This window comes from Lithobates pipiens, unplaced genomic scaffold (assembly GCF_037356315.1).
Source record: "Lithobates pipiens isolate NorthernLeopardFrog02 unplaced genomic scaffold, aLitPip1_a1.2 Scaffold_16, whole genome shotgun sequence".
In the NCBI taxonomy this organism is placed as follows: Eukaryota; Metazoa; Chordata; class Amphibia; order Anura; family Ranidae; genus Lithobates; species Lithobates pipiens.
In genome coordinates this window covers 280,464,093-280,482,740 of record NW_027507748.1, presented here as the reverse complement: position 1 = coordinate 280,482,740, position 18,648 = coordinate 280,464,093, and the positions used below count along the sequence as shown (strand labels likewise).

General features: G+C 42.6%; 1 protein-coding gene across 1 annotated transcript in view; it reads left to right on the top strand.

Moving 5' to 3' along the window:
• Positions 1–18,648, top strand: part of SARS1 (seryl-tRNA synthetase 1) — a 45,785-nt gene that overhangs the window by 11,506 nt on the left and 15,631 nt on the right. The window contains exons 4-8 of the mRNA XM_077481504.1: positions 6,990–7,148; positions 8,616–8,759; positions 11,566–11,721; positions 13,131–13,352; positions 16,985–17,114. Of these exons, the coding sequence (XP_077337630.1) occupies positions 6,990–7,148; positions 8,616–8,759; positions 11,566–11,721; positions 13,131–13,352; positions 16,985–17,114 (811 nt within the window). The remainder of the gene's footprint in view (positions 1–6,989; positions 7,149–8,615; positions 8,760–11,565; positions 11,722–13,130; positions 13,353–16,984; positions 17,115–18,648) is intronic.

Genomic DNA, 18,648 nt, shown 5'->3' with positions numbered 1-18,648 from the left:
ACTTCTGAAGTTGAATTCTGTCGTATGAGAAATTTTGTATGGTGAGTATTCTCTTCACTTTCGACATGAGACAAGCATGCAACAAAAAACAGTTGTCTGAAAATCTGATTGTGACATTTTGATGGAAGGGGCTGCACGAGGTACAATAAGTGAGCTGTCAGCACAGCAGCACTTTCTGGTCCCTACACATTATTTCACTAGTATTTGGCACAATTTGGGTAATGAGTAGGGACCAAAAGTAGTCCTTTAACCACTTGCCCGATGTCTATTGACGTCACTAGAATGGCATTCTTGCGCAAATCGCTGTAGCTGTATGGCGGGTGCTTTGAGTATAGGGGGCCAATGCATGTGCCTGGCGGCCGCGATGTACGCCAGGCACCCGTGATCGATCCTGGCAGAGCGAGAACAGGGATTTATGTGTATAAACGCACAAATCCACATTCTGTCAGGGCTGAGGAGACTGATCTGTTGTTCCTAGTATTTTTTAGACGCTAACAACTTTTGCGCTAACCAATCAATATACACTTATTGTTTTTTTGGGGGGGGTAAACAAAAAAACAAATATATTCGGCCTAAACTGATGAAGAATTCAATTTTTTTTTTTTTTTTTTTTTTTTTTTTTAATTCTCTTCTTTTGTTCATAGCACAAAAAGTAAGAACTGTGGGGAAAAAAGAACATACCTTTTGTTTCAGTACAGTGTCACACAATTGTTAGTTAAAGCGACGCAGTGTTGTATCGGAAAAAATGGCTTGGTCAGGAAGGGGTTAAAGCCTTCCAGGGCATAAGTGGTTAAAGCGGTTCTTCACCCTAAAGGGGAAGTTCCGCTAATCTGATCCCTCCCCCCCCCCCCTCCGGTGCCACAATCGGCACCTTTCAGGGGGGAGGGGGGTGGGGGGTGCAGTTACCTGGATAATCCAGGTATCTGCACCCACTTCCGGCCAGACCGCTGCAGACCCTTGTGAAAGATGATGTTACGCTGAGTAAATTGATACCCAACATACATGTCACGCTTTAAAAATGCGCCTGCTCATGGAATGGCGACAAACTTTTACCCTTAAAAATCTCCATAGGCGATGTTTAAAAAAAATTCTACAGGTTGCATGTTTTGAGTTAGAGTAGGTCTAGGACTAGAATTATTGCTCTCACTCTAATGATGGCAGCGATACCTCACATGTGAGGTTTGAACATCGTTTTCATATGCAGGTGCTATTTACGTATGTGTTCGCTTCTGCATGTAAGCCTGGTAGGATGGGGCGCGTACAATTTTTTTTATTTTTTTTATTTTGTTCTTAAAAATAAAAAAAAATAAAAAGTGGAGTAACATTTTGACCTTTCTTCCTCCCTACAATGATATGGAGCCGGGTGGGGGGGACATCTTCCCCTCATTCCGCTCCATACCACACAGGGAGAAGGCTCCGATCGCCTCCACCCCTGCTGGTAAGAGGTTGAGGGCATCGGAAGGGGGGGTCTCTCCCACCACCGATAAAGCTAATCTTTCGGCAAATGCACTGCAGAGACTACTTTTATCTGCAACTGGACCGCTCACTGAAGAAGTATACCGGGGTTATGGCAGCTAGCTGCTGCAATAACGATATTCCTCTTCAAAGTGCCGACGTATATCGTCGTGAGTTGGTCCGGAAATGGTTAATGATACTATTGTAAGCAGTCTACTTACAGAGCTATATCTTGCAAAGGGCATCATAGCGGTAAGTTTTGTTAACTTACATTTACCTTTTGCCAGCTTTTCCATTAAAACCTCTGTTAATGCTGTATCCAGAAACAGAATTCTTAACATTCATATCCTCTATATAACATTCTGTTTTTCTCTTATAGTTCATAAATGTTAACTTGATAGATTGCAATACTTGTGAAAGCTATCAAGATATTATCTCCTTTCACACGGGGCGGATCAGTTCTGATCCGCCCCGTGGATATCCGTTTGCTCAGCGGGGATCACTCCGCCGATCCCCGCTGAGCAGGGAGATGACAGCTCCGTCTCTGCACACTGCGCAGGGACGGACCTGTCACAGCGCCGCTCTCCCCTATGGGAGATCGGATGACGACGGACCGCAGTGCCCGTCGTCATCCGATCCGATCCACAGACGGATGGAAAAATAGCTTTTTCCTCCGTTACACTTTTTCGGATCGGAGCGGGTCGGATGTCAGCGGACATGTCACCGCTGACATCCGACGCTCCATAGAGCTCTATGGAGCACCCGTTCAGGTCCGCCTGAAAAACTGACAGGCGGGCCTGAACGGGACGTCAGTGTGAAAGAGGCCTAACTTGCATTAACGGGCTAGGGCTATGTTTTGCAAAGGAATTTTTACTAATTTCAGATAATTTTTTATTTGCTCTTTTGTTGCTAAGGAGGAGTACATTGTAGTCAATGTCACCTTGATTGCAAAAAGACAACCAGTCATTGACTAAGTTAACCACTTTCAGACCGGACCATTTTGCTGGTAAATGACCAGAGGTCTTTTTACACTTTGGCACTGCGCTGCTTTAACTGGTAATTGCGCGGTCATGCAATGTTGTACCCAAACAAAATTTGCGTCCTTTTCTTCCCACAAATAGAGCTTTCTTTTGATGGTATTTGATTGCCTCTGCGATTTTTATTTTTTGCGATATAAACGTAAAAAGACCGCAAATTTTGAAAAAAAATGATATTTTCTACTTTTTGTTATTAGAAAAATCCAATAAACTCAATTTTAGTCATACATTTAGGCCAAAATGTATTCAGCCACATGTCTTTGGTAAAAAAAAGTCAATAATTGTATATTTATTGGTTTGCGCAAAAGTTGTCACATCTACAAACTAAGGTACGTTTTCTGGAATTTACGCAGCTTTTAGTTTACGACTGCCTATCTCATTTCTTGAGGTGCTAAAATGGCAGGGCAGTACAAAACCCCCCCAAATGACCCCATTTTGGAAAGTAGACCCCCTAAGGAAATTGATAAGAGGCATGTTGAGCCCATTGAATATTTTATTTTTTTGCCTCAAGCGATTGAATAATGACAAAAAAAAATTTTTTTTTTTTTTTTTACACAAAGTTGTCACTAAATGATATATTGCTCACACATGCTATGGGCGTATGTGAAATGACACCCCAAAATAAATTCTGCTGCTTCTCCTGAGTACGGGGATACCACATATGTGGGACTTTTTGGGAGCCTAGCCGCGTACGGGGCCCCGAAAACCAAGCACCGCCTTCAGGCTTTCTAAGGGCGTAAATTTTTGAGTTCACTTCTCACTACCTATTACAGTTTTGAAGGCCATAAAATGCCAAGATGGCACAAAACCCCCACAAATGACCCCATTTTAGAAAGTAGACACCCCAAGCTATTTGCTGAGAGGCATGTTGAGTTCATGGAATATTTTATATTTTGCCACAAGTTGCGGGAAAATTACAAACTTTTTTTTTTTTTTTTTTTTTTCACAAAGTTGTCACTAAATGATATATTGCTCACACATGCCATGGGCATATGTGAAATGACACCCCAAAATAAATTCTGCTGCTTCTCCTGAGTACGGGGATACCACATATGTGGGACTTTTTGGGAGCCTAGCCGCGTACGGGGCCCCGAAAACCAAGCACCGCCTTCAGGCTTTCTAAGGGCGTAAATATTTGACTTCACTCCTCACTACCTATTACAGTTTTGAAGGCCATAAAATGCCAAGATGGCACAAAACCCCCACAAATGACCCCATTTTAGAAAGTAGACACCCCAAGCTATTTGCTGAGAGGCATGTTGAGTCCATGGAATATTTTATATTTTGCCACAAGTTGCGGGAAAATTACAAACTTTTTTTTTTTTTTTTTTTTTTCACAAAGTTGTCACTAAATGATATATTGCTCACGCATGCCATGGGCATATGTGAAATGACACCCCAAAATAAATTCTGCTGCTTCTCCTGAGTACGGGGATACCACATATGTGGGACTTTTTGGGAGCCTAGCCGCGTACGGGGCCCCGAAAACCAAGCACCGCCTTCAGGCTTTCTAAGGGCGTTACAGTTTTGAAGGCCATAAAATGCCAAGATGGCACAAACCCCCCCCAAATGACCCCATTTTGGAAAGTAGACACCCCTAAATTTAGGGGTACACTAGTGAGACTAGGTAATAAATGGCGGGTGCCCTGAAACTATAAAAAAATAACTAACCAACCAGCGTCACCTGTAACAGTTATATGGTGATCACTGGTGAAAGGGTTAACTAGGGGGCAATCAGGGGGCTTTATGCGGTAGTATATGGGGGTCCCTGGCGCTATAAAAAGCTGCGGCGAACCTAAATACCTACCTGCCTAACTAGCGTCACCTGTGACACTAATACAGCGATCAGAAAAACGATCGCTTATTAGGCTGGGTTCACACTGGAGCGATGCGGGAACGCCACGAATGCGCGGCGGGTTCCCGCATCGCATGCCTCCCGGCGGCAGTTCACACTGCCCTATGCGAACTGCTGGGAGTGTCAGTGAAATGTTACTGACACCCCCAGATCAGTTCGCATATCGCAGTGCGATCTGCAAACTCGGATCGCATGGTGTGAACACCCATGCGATCCGATTCTGCTGCGGGCCAAAAAAAGGGTCCCGTGCGAATTTGCGGCGGGTGCGGCGAATGGCTGAACTCGAATCGCACAGAGATCGGATGTGATTTGCACTGCAGTGCGGTGCGAATCACATCCGTTCTCAAACCGCTGCAATCTGAACCCAGCCTTAGTGACACTGGCGACGGGGGGTGATCACGGGGTTAAACCTTTATTGGGGGGGTTAGGGGGGTACCTTAGAACTAAAGGGGGCTAACCCTAACTGCCCTAACAGTTATTAGTCACAAATGACACCCGCCGGGTGATCAGGGGGTTAAACCTTTATTAGGTAATAAATGGCGGGTGCCCTGAAACTATAAAAAAATAACTAACCAACCAGCGTCACCTGTAACAGTTATATGGTGATCACTGGTGAAAGGGTTAACTAGGGGGCAATCAGGGGGCTTTATGCGGTAGTATATGGGGGTCCCTGGCGCTATAAAAAGCTGCGGCGAACCTAAATACCTACCTGCCTAACTAGCGTCACCTGTGACACTAATACGGCGATCAGAAAAATGATCGCTTATTAGGCTGGGTTCACACTGGAGCGATGCGGAAACGCCGCGAATCCGCGGCGGGTTCCCGCATCGCATGCCTCCCGGCGGCAGTTCACACTGCCCTATGCGAACTGCTGGGAGTGTCAGTGAAATGTTACTGACACCCCCAGATCAGTTCGCATATCGCAGTGCGATCTGCAAACTCGGATCGCATGGTGTGAACACCCATGCGATCCGATTCTGCTGCGGGCCAAAAAAAGGGTCCCGTGCGAATTTGCGGCGGGTGCGGCGGGTGTGGCGGGTGCGGCGAATGGCTGAACTCGAATCGCACAGAGATCGGATGTGATTTGCACTGCAGTGCGGTGCGAATCACATTCGTTCTCATAAACCGCTGCAATGTGAACCCAGCCTTAGTGACACTGGCGACGGGGGGTGATCACGGGGTTAAACCTTTATTGGGGGGGTTAGGGGGGTACATTAGAACTAAAGGGGGCTAACCCTAACTGCCCTAACAGTTATTACAGTCACAAATGACACCAATGCAAAAAAAAAAAAAAAAAAAATGACATTGGTGTCACTGTGACTGGGGGGCAGGGGTAATTGGGGGGGTGATCGGGGGGTAAAGGGGGGGTGTGAGTGTGCCTGGCATGTTCTACTGTGTGTGTAGAGTGTTGGTGCAACTCACCGATCCGCTCTCCTCCGTGTCGGAACGGAAAATACCGACACGGAGGAGAGAATACATCACTTCCTCTCCTGTGTTTACATTACAGGAGAGGAAGTGATGTCACCGGGGATTTCCATTCGTCGAGAGCGATCGCGAGGGGGTGGCCATGAATGAATGGCCGCCCCCTCATCCCGGATCGCTCTCGAAGAAATGCCGACCGCCGCAGGCACCGGGGGGGGGCCCGATCGGGCCCCCCACCCGCGGGCAGGCAGGGACTTATATATACGCCCATATGCCTGCCCGTGCCATTCTGCCGACGTATATCGTCGTGCGGCGGTCGGCAAGTGGTTAAGCATTTGCTACAGAACCAGTGGCTTCACTAGCTACACGTTGGGGTTGATTTACTAAAACTGGAGAGTACAAAATCTGGTGCAGCTCTGCATAGAAACCAATCAGCTTTTACTTCAGCTTGTTTATTTAAGATTTGACAAAAAATAAATCTGGACGCTAATTGGTTTCTATGGAGAGCTGCACCAGATTTTACACTTTAGTAAATTAAACCCGATGGGGAAATTTACTAAACCTGGAGCACTCAGAATCTGGTGAAGCTGTGCATGGTAGCCAGCTCCTGACTTCAGCTTATTCTGTTTTGTCAATAAAAATTGTAATCTCATTTTCTATGAAGCGTTACGCTCTCCAATTTTAGTAAATAACCCCCATTATGTCCAATACAGCTCGTGATAAACTTGGCACACCAATGATTTGTAGCCAGCTATTAAAGTGTTTGTGAACCCAAAAACTGAATTGACTTAAAATCATTACTTTCAGCATATACTACAACAAGCATGAGAGCTCCTAGCAACAGGCTCGCACAGCAGGAAATGAGTATGGGAGATGAAGTCCATGACTGTGCAGTGACCTTACTGACTTCCCAGTTCTCTGATTTCCTCTCACTTCCTGTTTGGCTATGGGACATGAAGTGAAGCGAAATCTCCACAATGTGATACAGATAGCAAAAATCTGACAGGGGGTATAATAACCCTCCCTTGCGTTATGACCATAGTTCTGCTTTAAGTTTGGAAACTTGCACCATACTGATAATTATTCATTGCCTGATAACCGGAGTGATTTTAAAATGATGGGTTTGCATCCACATTAATGTGTTTGGGGTCCAAGAAATAATTTTCACTTGTTGCTTTTACAATAACAATTTTTATGTTTCTTTATCTTTTCCAATACAGACATTATCAGTAACACAGATTAAGAAACTTCGAGTCATGATAGATGAAAAAATTGCAGAAATCGACACGGAACGTTTGCGTTTAGAGACTGAAAGATTTGAAAGCCTTCGAGAAATAGGAAACTTGCTGCACCCATCTGTACCAATCAGTAACGATGAGGTATTAACTTCCATTCTCATTTTGTTATCTGTTTTTAGTAATTTAAGTTAAAAGGGACAAAATTGGGATAATCTGTATATTTACAGAGAATACTGAAATCCTGTTGTCTTAGTTGGGAATGCAGAGATAATGCTACATAATGGCATGTTTAAATTATGGTTTCTTTACAGTATAGCCCTTAATCCAGGGTGTGTGCCTTTTTTGTTTGGTGTATGCCTCTACATGCAAATAGGAAAACATTTCAGGTTTAGATCTGACTTCTTGGGTGGCTAGTCCATTCGATCAAGCTGTTAGTAGATATCACCTAACGCTACTGTATACCACCTAACCTAGCACTACTGTATATCGCCTAGCCTGGTACTATATTACCTAACCTGGCACTATATTGCCCTAACCTGCCAGTATGCTACCCTGACGTCACTTGACATCGGCGTGAGGTGCGTTGCCCGTCCATCTGGGGGTTTTAGGATCTGCCCCAGCTATAGGATCTGCGGCGGGTGCCAATTTTGAAAAACATTTATCACTTTCCTTCCACTTCACAATTATGTGGCACTTTGTGTTTGGTCTATCGCATAAAATCCCAGGAAAATACATTTTGCCTTTTTGGTTGTAACATGACATATTGTGGCAAATTTCAAGGGGTATGAATAATCTTTCAAGCTCTGTGTGTATGTATAAACACACATTTTTATATATTTGTATTCCCCCCCCCCCCCAACATATGAAACTGGAGATGCCACTGCTTAGATGTGCCTGTTTTAATCATCAACCATGTGAGTTGCTAAATATTGTACCTTCATTAAATGTAACCATATTGCTACAATTAGAGGCGCCTCTCTTCTCTTTTATACTCTGTTGTGACATGATGCTACTTTTATATCAAGACATCCCTCGTTTATCAAGTTAAAATTTATTAAAAAACTTGGCTTGTCTTGCAAAACACTCTGTTACTCTCAATCCAAGATTTTACTGTAGTTTATAACAAAGTAGACGAGATTTTCTTGTCTTTTTTTCCTTCTTTAGCAAAATAAAATGCAACAAGTTATTAAATCCCACAAAAAGAAAGTTCTATTAAAAAAAAAACTCTCTGTAAAGAAATTATATAAAATGTATTTGGGTACAGTGTTGCATGACTAAGTAATAAAATGTCCTGGTACTGAAGGATTATTTCAGGCTGGTACTCAAGTGGTTAAGAATTGGATGAAATTGATAATTGTAAAAATTTTGATTAAAATAAACTAGTGAACCACTGTTTAAAAACGTGGCTTTTGAGTCACTAGCATACACAAGTTACTAGAAAGACAGACAGGTTTACTTGGGTGAATACCGTGTGTGTGTGTGTGTGTTTTTATTTTTTTGTTTTTTATTTTTTCCTTTTGTGTTAAACCGACATTTTATATTTAAACATTTTCTGTTTCTTGGCTTATGATGTATAACAAAGCTCTTTTGGTTTTCTGACATGTCTAGGATAATGACAACAAAGTGGAGCGCACATTTGGAGACTGTGGAACTAAAAAGAAGTACTCTCATGTGGATCTTGTAGTTATGGTGGATGGCTTTGAAGGAGACAAAGGTGCCGTGGTTGCTGGCAGTAGAGGCTATTTCCTCAAGGTGGGTACCTTTTATCGGCAGCAAAAAAGGTCGTTTGGGAAATTATTATTTGGGAACATGTAACAAGCTGAATAACCCAATATGTTTAGGTTCATTAAAGTGATTATTCAGACTTCCTAGAATAATTTAGGCTATTTTCGATGTAAACTTGTTTGTGAAATCAACTGCTGTTGCTGACCTCTCCTATTGCTAGTTCCCTGCCTGTCATACTAATGTTTAGGTTCAACACTTTTAGACACTGACTGACTGAGACAGAGAAAATTGAGTACTGTCCGTGATACTTTTTTTATTTGCACTAACATACAATTTTTCAGGACAAGCTTTCAGGGTATGTCCCCTTCTTCAAGGTCCAAGCAGTACTGCTTGGACCTTGAAGAATGGGAAATTACCCCAAAAACTTGTCCTGAAAAATTATGTTAGTGCAAATAAAAAAAGTAACACGGGCAGTACTCGATTTTCTCTGTCACAATTGCACTAATATGGCTACAATCACATCAAGTATGACTGACTGACTGAGGAAATTCAACTCTGACACTGATTTACAGCTTGCATGTTTAGGGTTTGTGATTCAAAAGTACTAAATTTAGCACAGCCAGGCCATTGATAGCAATGAGGGCATCCATACGCCTTTTAATTATAGATGTACTGTAATGTTCTGCAAATATGCTTACATTTATTAGCTATGACTTGAAGAGAAAAGGTACACTTCAATTGAAATGTAAACCTTGTAATCCATACATGGTTTACATGGTACCTGGTGCCATTTTTTTTGTTCTGTTTTTTATCTATGCATAGGTCTAGTGCAGAAGTTGGAAGCATGAAATTGTCCAAAATGTCTTTGTATGGTGGCGCCTTAAGAGCTTCACCTTCGCTGGAACTAAGGTGCCAAGCCCAACCCCCTGAAAAACAAACCCATACCATAATCCTAATTATAAAATATATATATTTTTTTTTTTAGGGACATTTTAGGAGCGTTAATTGTACCCAAACAGGATCATAAAAATGACATTTTTTTTGGCACCTTTTACCAAGTGCTATGGTCCTGCCCCTGTATTCAGGGATACTGGACGCAAGTGGTCCTATTTTTACATGGCCACATGGGCTCCCCTTTGACACTATGCCCTAAACAATGTCTCCTAGGCCTTCTTTCCACCTCAGAAGAGGACAAACCTCTGCATGTTTTCCTACAGGAGTCTCTCTTGCAAGGGTCTGGCTTAAGGAGTCACCTCTGACTGTCCAGCAATGTATAGTAGCTATCAATGCTACCTTACAATAAAAATGCTACCTTACAAAAAAATAGTTCTCTATATCCATAGAGGTTGTCCAAACAAGTATCACAAGATCTGGGACAGGTGGCTGGAAAATGTTTCCACATGTGTGAAAACTAAGCAACTTCGCTAATTTATCCCACGGCTCACTGTAATGTTTTTTTGTTTTTTTTTAAATATATTTCACATGCCTATTGTTAGATGTCTATGCAATATTGTCTGCATATTTATTGCCAATGCTCGCTCCTTTCTCAGTAACACAAGTGTGGTATACTTTATATCCTTCTTTTTTTTTCTGTATGACATTGTCACCATGTATACTTTATTCAAGATTCGTGTGGCACTATTGTATGTATATCTTTTCTTTTTATACATTAAAGCGGGAGTCCGCCGGGACTCCGCGTTTTTTTTTTTTTTTTTAAAAGCCAGCAGCTACAAATACTGTAGCTGCTGACTTTTAAAATAGTGACACTTACCTGTCCAGCGCGCCCGCGATGTCGGCACCCGAAGCCGATCTGTAGATCGTATCTCGGGTGCTGCCGCCGCCATCTTGGGTATGGGAATCAGGAAATGGAGCCTTTCGGCTTCATTTCCCGGTTCCCTACTGCGCATGCGCGAGCCGCGCTGCGCAATAAGGACGGTCCCCGCTGCCTCTGGGATCTGTGTGTTTTCCCAGCAGGCAGCGGGGCACTTGCGGGAAGGGGGCGGGCACTTGCGGAAAGGGGCGTAATATGCGCCCCTTTCCGCAGAGAGCTATCCCGGAAGTGGGTACAGATACCTGTACTGTACAGGTATCTGCACCCCTCTCCCCCCTGAAAGGTGCCAATTGTGGCGCCGGAGGGGGGGAGGGTTCTGATGAGCGGAAGGTCCACTTTAGGGTGGACCTCCGCTTTAAAAAGATTGTTTTGCTCAAAAAAATTTAATTTTTGTCTGGAAATCTAAAAAAAATAGCAGTTCACTTGTTGGTATGTAAGTGTGTAGGCACGTCTACACTAACAGCCTCACAACATCTGCGGCATAAGGCTGCTTTCACACTGATCCCTTTTTCTTCCACTTTTGCATTAAAAACAAAGTGGAAGAAAAACGTATGACCTATGTAACTCTTCACACTGCTGGTCTGCTGCTTTTAGTATAATCCTGCTTGCTGCATTTTTGGTGCGGTAAATAAATTAACCTCCCCATTGAAATGCATAGAAAACGCGGTTGCATTTTTTTTTTTTGTGGTTTTTGACAAACGTGGTAAAAAAAAAAGATGTGTGTTTTTTACTATGAATCGGTGTGAAAGCGCCCTATGACAAAATTTGTCTACCCCTCCTCCAAGATGTCCGCTTCTACACAGAAAAACCACGTATGCCAATCTAATAAAGGGGAGAAAATCCGCTTTTTATTTTTTTTTTATTTATTGACTTCCTCTTATTAAAGTAATTTTGTACTTGACTGTAGCTACAGTACATCTTTATTTTGCTTTGGGATGCATTTTGTTTATCGTAATATCTTGTTATGCATCTTTACCACCTCCATCTTTCTGCCTTTTATAGGGTCCACTTGTATTTTTGGAGCAAGCCCTTATCCAGTTTGCACTTCAGACTCTAGCAGGGAAAGGTTATACTCCCATATACACACCATTTTTCATGAGGAAAGAAGTAATGCAGGAAGTAGCTCAACTAAGCCAATTTGATGAGGAGTTGTATAAGGTATGTTATGAACAAACATCAATGTTGTTTAAGTCCTATGGTTACAGAAACCTTTTATTATGGTATATTTACTTTTGTTCTGTTCCTGTATTTACCATCTTTAGCAATGTTTACGGCATGCACACAGGTGTTTGACTTGTATTAGGAATACATAGTTACTCAGGTTGAAAAAAGTCCATCTATGAAAGGGAAACTACATATCCCAATCTGATAGTACGTAACTATCTTTTAAATTCTGATAAAGATCTGTATCAGGCGGGGTGGCCAAACAGTACCCAAATTAGCCTTGTTTAGAATATATAAAAAATTTTGTGTGTTTAAAATATAGGCAAAGTTAGATAGTCTCTCACTTTTGCTGATCAAATTTATTTTTAAGGTTTATAGCATTCAAGTATAGTCTGTTAACCACTTCAGCTCCAGAAGATTTATCCCCTTTCATGGCCAGGCCATTTTTTGCAATACGGCACTGCCTTACTTTAACGGACAATTGTGTGGTCGTGCGACGCTGTACCCAGATAACATTTTTGTCGACCCCCCCCCCCCCCCACAAATAGTGCTTTCTTTTGGTGGTATTTGATAATCTCTGCAGTTTTTCATAAAAATCGAATTTCTTCATCAATTTAGGCCAATATGTATTCTGCTACATATTTTTGGTTTAAAAAAAATCTCAATAAGCGTATATTGATTGGCTTGTGCAATAGTGATGGCATCTACAAACTATGGGATATTTTTATTTCTTTCTTTTACTAGTAATGGTGGCGATCAATGACTTATACCAGGACTGCGATATTGTGGCGGACAAATTGGGGACCAGTGACACTAAAGTGATCAGTGCTAAAAAATATGAACTGTGGGGTTAACATTAGGAACTATCAAAGGGTTAAATGTATGCCTAGGTTGTGCTTGCGCACTGTGGGGGAGGTGTTTTGACTTAGGGCAAGGCAAAGATTTGTGTTCCTGCTTTGCAGATCGCCATTCTGCCGGTGTCCTGTGTAATTTTGCGGATTCCGGCAGACATCACGTATGTGGTACCCGCCGCTGTGCTCCTGCTGTGTATAATCTGGGGTGACGCGCACCCCAGAACCAGAAGTGTATGATTGCTTACTAGGTACGTGATCTGGCAAAGAGCGGCTGCTCTGTTGCAGTAAATGTACAGTGGGTGGTCCGCAGGCGGTTAAGGCAACTTTTTATATACAAATCTTGCCTTTCTAAGCAAGTACAATTACATCTAGAATGGAATGTTTTCTTCTGTGTTGCAAGTAACTTTTGTACTCGTGCAATCCCTAGCCATGAATGAGCTAGCTAGCAGGCTCCATTTTTTTATTTATTTTTTTGTTTTTTGTTTTTTTTGTTTCCAGTGACCATTTCTTTAAGTGCTCATAACCTATTGTTTTGATTTTTGTTTTAAGGTGATTGGAAAGGGTAGTGAAAAATCTGATGATAATTCAATTGATGAAAAGTACCTGATCGCAACATCAGAACAACCAATTGCTGCTTTACATCGTGATGAATGGTTAAAGCCTGAAGACTTACCCATCCGTTATGCAGGTTTATCGACTTGTTTCCGTCAGGAAGTTGGCTCCCATGGAAGAGATACACGTGGGATCTTTAGAGTGCATCAGTTTGAAAAGGTATTATAATTTTAGTGCAACATTGTAATAAAGTATACGTTTTCTAGAGTTAATTTCAGAGTTCTCTGAATATATGAAAACAAAAGGTTTCATACCAATTTGTCTTATACAGTGGATATAAAAAGTCTACACACCCTGTTGTAAAAAAAAAAGAGACAAAGAAAAATTATTTCAGAACAAAGTGAAACCTTCTTTTTTTTTTGGGGGGGGGGAAGGGGGGATAAAAGTAAAATATGTGGTTTCATAAGTGTGCATACCCTCTTATAACTGGGGGTGTAGCTGTGTTCAGAATTATGCAATCCCATTCAAACTCGTGTTAAATAGGAATCGGCACACCCCTGCCACCATTTTAAAGGGCCTCTGATTAACCTCAAATAAATTTCAACTCTTTTAGTAGGTCTTTCCTGACCTTTTCTTAGTCACATCCTACAGCAAAAGCCATGGTCAGCAAAGCATCAGAAGGATCTCATTGTTAAAAAGGTATCAGTCAGTAGAAGGGTACAAAGGCATGTTTAATGCATTAGATATACAATGGAACACAGTGAAGGCAGTCATCAAGTGGTAAAAATATGGCACAACAGTGCCACAATACCCCTCCAGAACTCATTTAAACAGACACACATACACGAACACGCATAAACAGACACCCCTATGGGACAACCCCTGTTTGAGCAAGCTTCTACAGTTACCAGACCACAGCCTCTGTGGTCTGGTAACTGTAGAAGCGTGCAGACATTTAGCAGACATCTTTTGTGGAAATATTCTGAAGTCGTTCCAGCAATTTAGGGACGACTTCGGCCTCCCCAGTGCAATGTATTTTTGCTACCTCCAGCTCCGTCACGCTCTCCACACCCAATTCTGATACACTCCCCCAAACCTAGATCTTGTGAGTGTAATATTCTGGTCAGAGTATCAAAAACAAATTTCTACATTCTACAACTATCTCCTGCTCCAAACTGCTACGTCTCTAGCCTACCAAATAAAAGATTGTTGGACTGGGGATGTGGGGGAGATGGAGGAGGACGAATGGGAAGAAGTATTAGATGCATGCAAGATGTTCTCCCCTAAATTGTCAGACCGCCTTTCCCAGCTATACATTCTTATATGACTCCCCCATGTTTGGCCAAATACAGAGATAGCCATAGTCCGTTATGCCCCAGATGCGAAGGCTCCACTGGTACTTTTTTTATATTATATGGTCCTGTCCGGTAATCCAGGACTATTGGTTCCAAATAGTGAAATCTATGAGAGCTTTATGCAGATAGAGGATGTCCAGCTAAATGCAGTAAATTTTGGGATGCCTGGTTAGAAAAGGCCTCCACATGCACTGAGCTGGAAGAAGACTGCCCGAACTAGGACATGACAGGGATGGCAGGTTCCCCTTCACTCATGATAGTGGATTTAAGGCACGTCACATCATAATCTCTTGTCGCCACTCATCCTGAATTGTCTGATTTATTATTCTCTTTGCAACTTTACAATGTTTGCAATATAATTGTCAGTATCTTGTAACCATGCATTCTTCTCAAATAAAGACCGTTATTTGTAAGAAAAAAAAAAAGCTGCAGGAATATCTGGCAAGTACTGGCTGTGTGGTACATGTGACAATCTCCCATATTCTTCATATGTCTGGGCTATGGGGTAGAGTGGCAAGACGGGAGCCTTTTCTTACAAAGAAAAACATTCAAGCCCGGCTAAATTTTGCAAAAACACGTCTGAAGTCTCCCAAAAGCATGTGGGAAAATGTGTTGTGGTCTGATGAAACCAAGGTTGAACTTTTTGGCCATAATGTCAAAAAGATATGTTTGGTGTAAAAACAACACTGCACATCACCAAAAGAACACCATACCCAGAGTGAAGCATGGTGGTGGCAGCATCATGCTTTGGGGTGGTTTTTCTTCAGCTTGAACAGGGGCCTTACTCAAGGTAAAGGGAATTATAGTAGGTAGAGGGAATTTACAGTTCCAAATACCAGTCAATATTGGCACAAAACTTTCAGGCTTCTGCTAGAAAGCTGAACATGAAGAGGAACTTCATCTTTCAGCATAACAACGACCCAAAGCGTACCTCCAAATCAACAAAGGAATGGCTTCACCAGAAGAAGATTAAAATTGTATCCGATTTGAAAATCTGTGGGGTGATCTGAAGAGGGCTGTGATCAGGAGATGCCCTTGCCTTGATTAGTTTCTCAGTGAAGAGGCGGCGGGGGACAGGTGCAGCATCCACCTAGGTAAGTATGACTATGGGATAAAAAAACAAAAACCAACATACTTCTCTTTTTTTAAAGGTGGACAGTTCGGAAATGATTTATCTTTGTCTCGCTTTTTTACATCACAGAAACCTGACATTTTTAACAGGGATGTGTAGACTTTTTATATCCACTGTATGTTCATAAAACTGATGTTAAAGTGGAACTCCATCTACATTTTTTATTTTGGATAGTGTGGCTAGAGTGTGATGGTGAGGTTAAGTCCTATATCCAATATATGACATACATACAAACAAACTACCGTATATACTCGAGTATAGGCCGACCCGAATATAAGCCGAGGCCCCCAATTTACCCCCAAAAAAACTGGCAAACTTATTGACTCGTGTATAAGCCGAGGGTGAGACATGCCTGTCCATCCCTGTGTGTGTGTCCGTCCCTGTGTGTCCGTCCATCCCTGTGTGTGTGTGTGTGTCCATCCATCCATCCATCCCTGTGTGTGTGTCCATCCATCCATCCCTGTGTGTGTGTGTGTGTGTCCATCCATCCATCCATCCCTGTGTGTGTGTGTCTCCATCCATCCATCCCTGTGTGTGTGTGTCTCCATCCATCCATCCATCCCTGTGTGTGTGTGTCTCCATCCATCCATCCCTGTGTGTGTGTGTGTGTGTGTGTGTGTGTGTGTGTGTCCAGCCTACCTGTGTCCCGAGCCTCCGTCCCGTGCCTTGCCTCCTTGCCTCCGTCCCGTGCCGTGCCTTGCCTCCTTGCCTCCGTCCCGTGCCGTGCCTTGCCTCCGTCCCGTGCCGTGCCTTGCCTCCGTCCCGTGCCGTGCCTTGCCTCCGTCCCGTGTCGTGCCTTGCCTCCGTCCCGTGCCGTGCCTTGCCTTGCCTCCGTCCCGTGCCTTGCCAGGATCGCTTCGGCGGCCATTCTAAAATTCAAAAGCCCCGCCTCCGCCTGTGATAGGCGGAACACTGAATTTCCCAGCAGCCTGTGTTCCGCCTATCACCGATATCGTCTCATCCTCGTACTACGGACGAGGATGAGACGATGTCCGTGATAGGCGGAACACAGGCTGCTGGGAAATTCAGTGTTCCGCCTATCACAGGCGGAGGCGGAGAAGGAGGCGCGGCTTTCAAATTGTAGTATGTCCGCCGTCTGTCTGCTCGATACGCTGATCGAGCAGTCAGACGGCGATGACTCGAGTATAAGCCGAGGGGGGCACTTTCAGCCTCAAAAAAGAGGCTGAAAATCTCGGCTTATACTCGAGTATATACGGTATGTGTTTACTTCTTTTCAAATAACAAGTGGGAATCCTCTTTTATACAGTGGAACTCTGTAGAACAAAGAGTATGCAACATGTTAAAATATTTTAATAAAATGTTTATCTAGTTATATTTTTATATTTATTTTGTCTTCATTTTAGATTGAGCAGTTTGTATATGCCTCTCCTCATGATAACAAGTCCTGGGAAATGTTTGATGAGATGATCGCCACAGCAGAAGGTTTTTACCAGGCATTGGGTATTCCATATCGCATAGTTAACATTGTTTCAGGTACGCATGCTTCTATAGACTTTTTTGTGCACTACCGTTTAAATATCCCTGCTTCCTGATGAACAAAATCCTGTCTCAAGTAAGATTTAGAAGCCTGGACACCAGAAGGCACAACACTTTCTATTGTATATAGAAAAAGAAAGGTAATGGAAGTGGGCTGTGCAGGTGAAACTTCCTAAGATTCCTGGCTACCTAGAAGAAGGAAAGGGAAGAATTTCCCAGCTTTCAGTGCACAAGGCTTATAACAGCCTCTGATTATTAATGCTCGGCACATGTATATTTGTACATTCAGCATTGCATTACATGTAGTATTCTGAAAATGGAATGGGGTTCTCTATAATACAGATTTTCAACATTTTCCTTGTACGTGGTGTTATGCAATTCAGCATCATTGCTGGTTTATCCTAAACTTTGCTGTTCATATCATAGGAAATTGTTATTGTTTATGAAAAGATCCAGCCATGCAAAAATCATTATGCACATAGACTTTCTTCTGTATTGAGTAATAGTTTTACTTAATGTAGATCAGTGTCTTCTTTCACATTAGGCACCCGCATTTTATCTTTTTCCTAACATTAATATCCTAAACAATACATAGTATACAATACAATACTCAGTATTTAGGATGATTTATCTAATGCCTGCATTCGATGAGAATCACTTAGGACCAGTTCACACCAGAACGCAGTGTGGGAAAAGCACTCTGTGTGTTTCCCTCACAGCGCTCAAAACGCATTGCCTTTGCATTCTGCTGGGGTGCTATCAACAATTGATTAGTACCTGCAAGTGCCGGTCTGTGTTTGCGGGCACCAGATTGCATTGTACCATGTACAGGAACAGGATTTTTGTGTGAACCAGCTCCTAAAGAGGTAGAAAACTCCGCTTGGTCATTTTTTATAATAAAGCTTACTTTACCGTTGAATATCTTCTAAATGTACACGGTATGAGATCTTCACAATCCAGAGCGCTGTGTTGTGATCATGACTCCTGTGTTGGAGGGACATCATTGCAGCTCGGCATTCCACGGCCAGAGCCCATGAACCCAGAAAGAAAACCAGGTGATAGTGGAATTCCTGGCAGCAGTGACAGTGTGCTGCTGGAGTGATCTGTTTTACAGGCAAGTCTGTTATAATGTGCTAGTAGGCGGTAAATACTAGCACATTATGGCGTTAACTTGAGGGGGGCCTAGATTTTATTTTTTCATCAGACTTCACTATCGCTTTAAAGAGGAAATGAGGTCTGGAAACTGTGCCCAAAAACGCAAAACAGAGGTCAAAAAATTTACTAGGCAGTAGAGCTGCACAATTAATCGTTAAAAAAGCGTGATCTGGATCTCTCCTCAGAGGTTGCCGATTCTTTCATATAAACAAGTGGAGAAACTATCTGCTCACTCAGCTGTCAAAAGAAAACATCTGGGTAGTCTGCCAAGTTATTTTTAACTTGCAACATTGTAACTAAGCTTCCTTCTTAGATCAAAGGGATAGAACTTCTGTGTAAATAAATAATCGGGGCACACTGCCAAGTTTTCAACAAC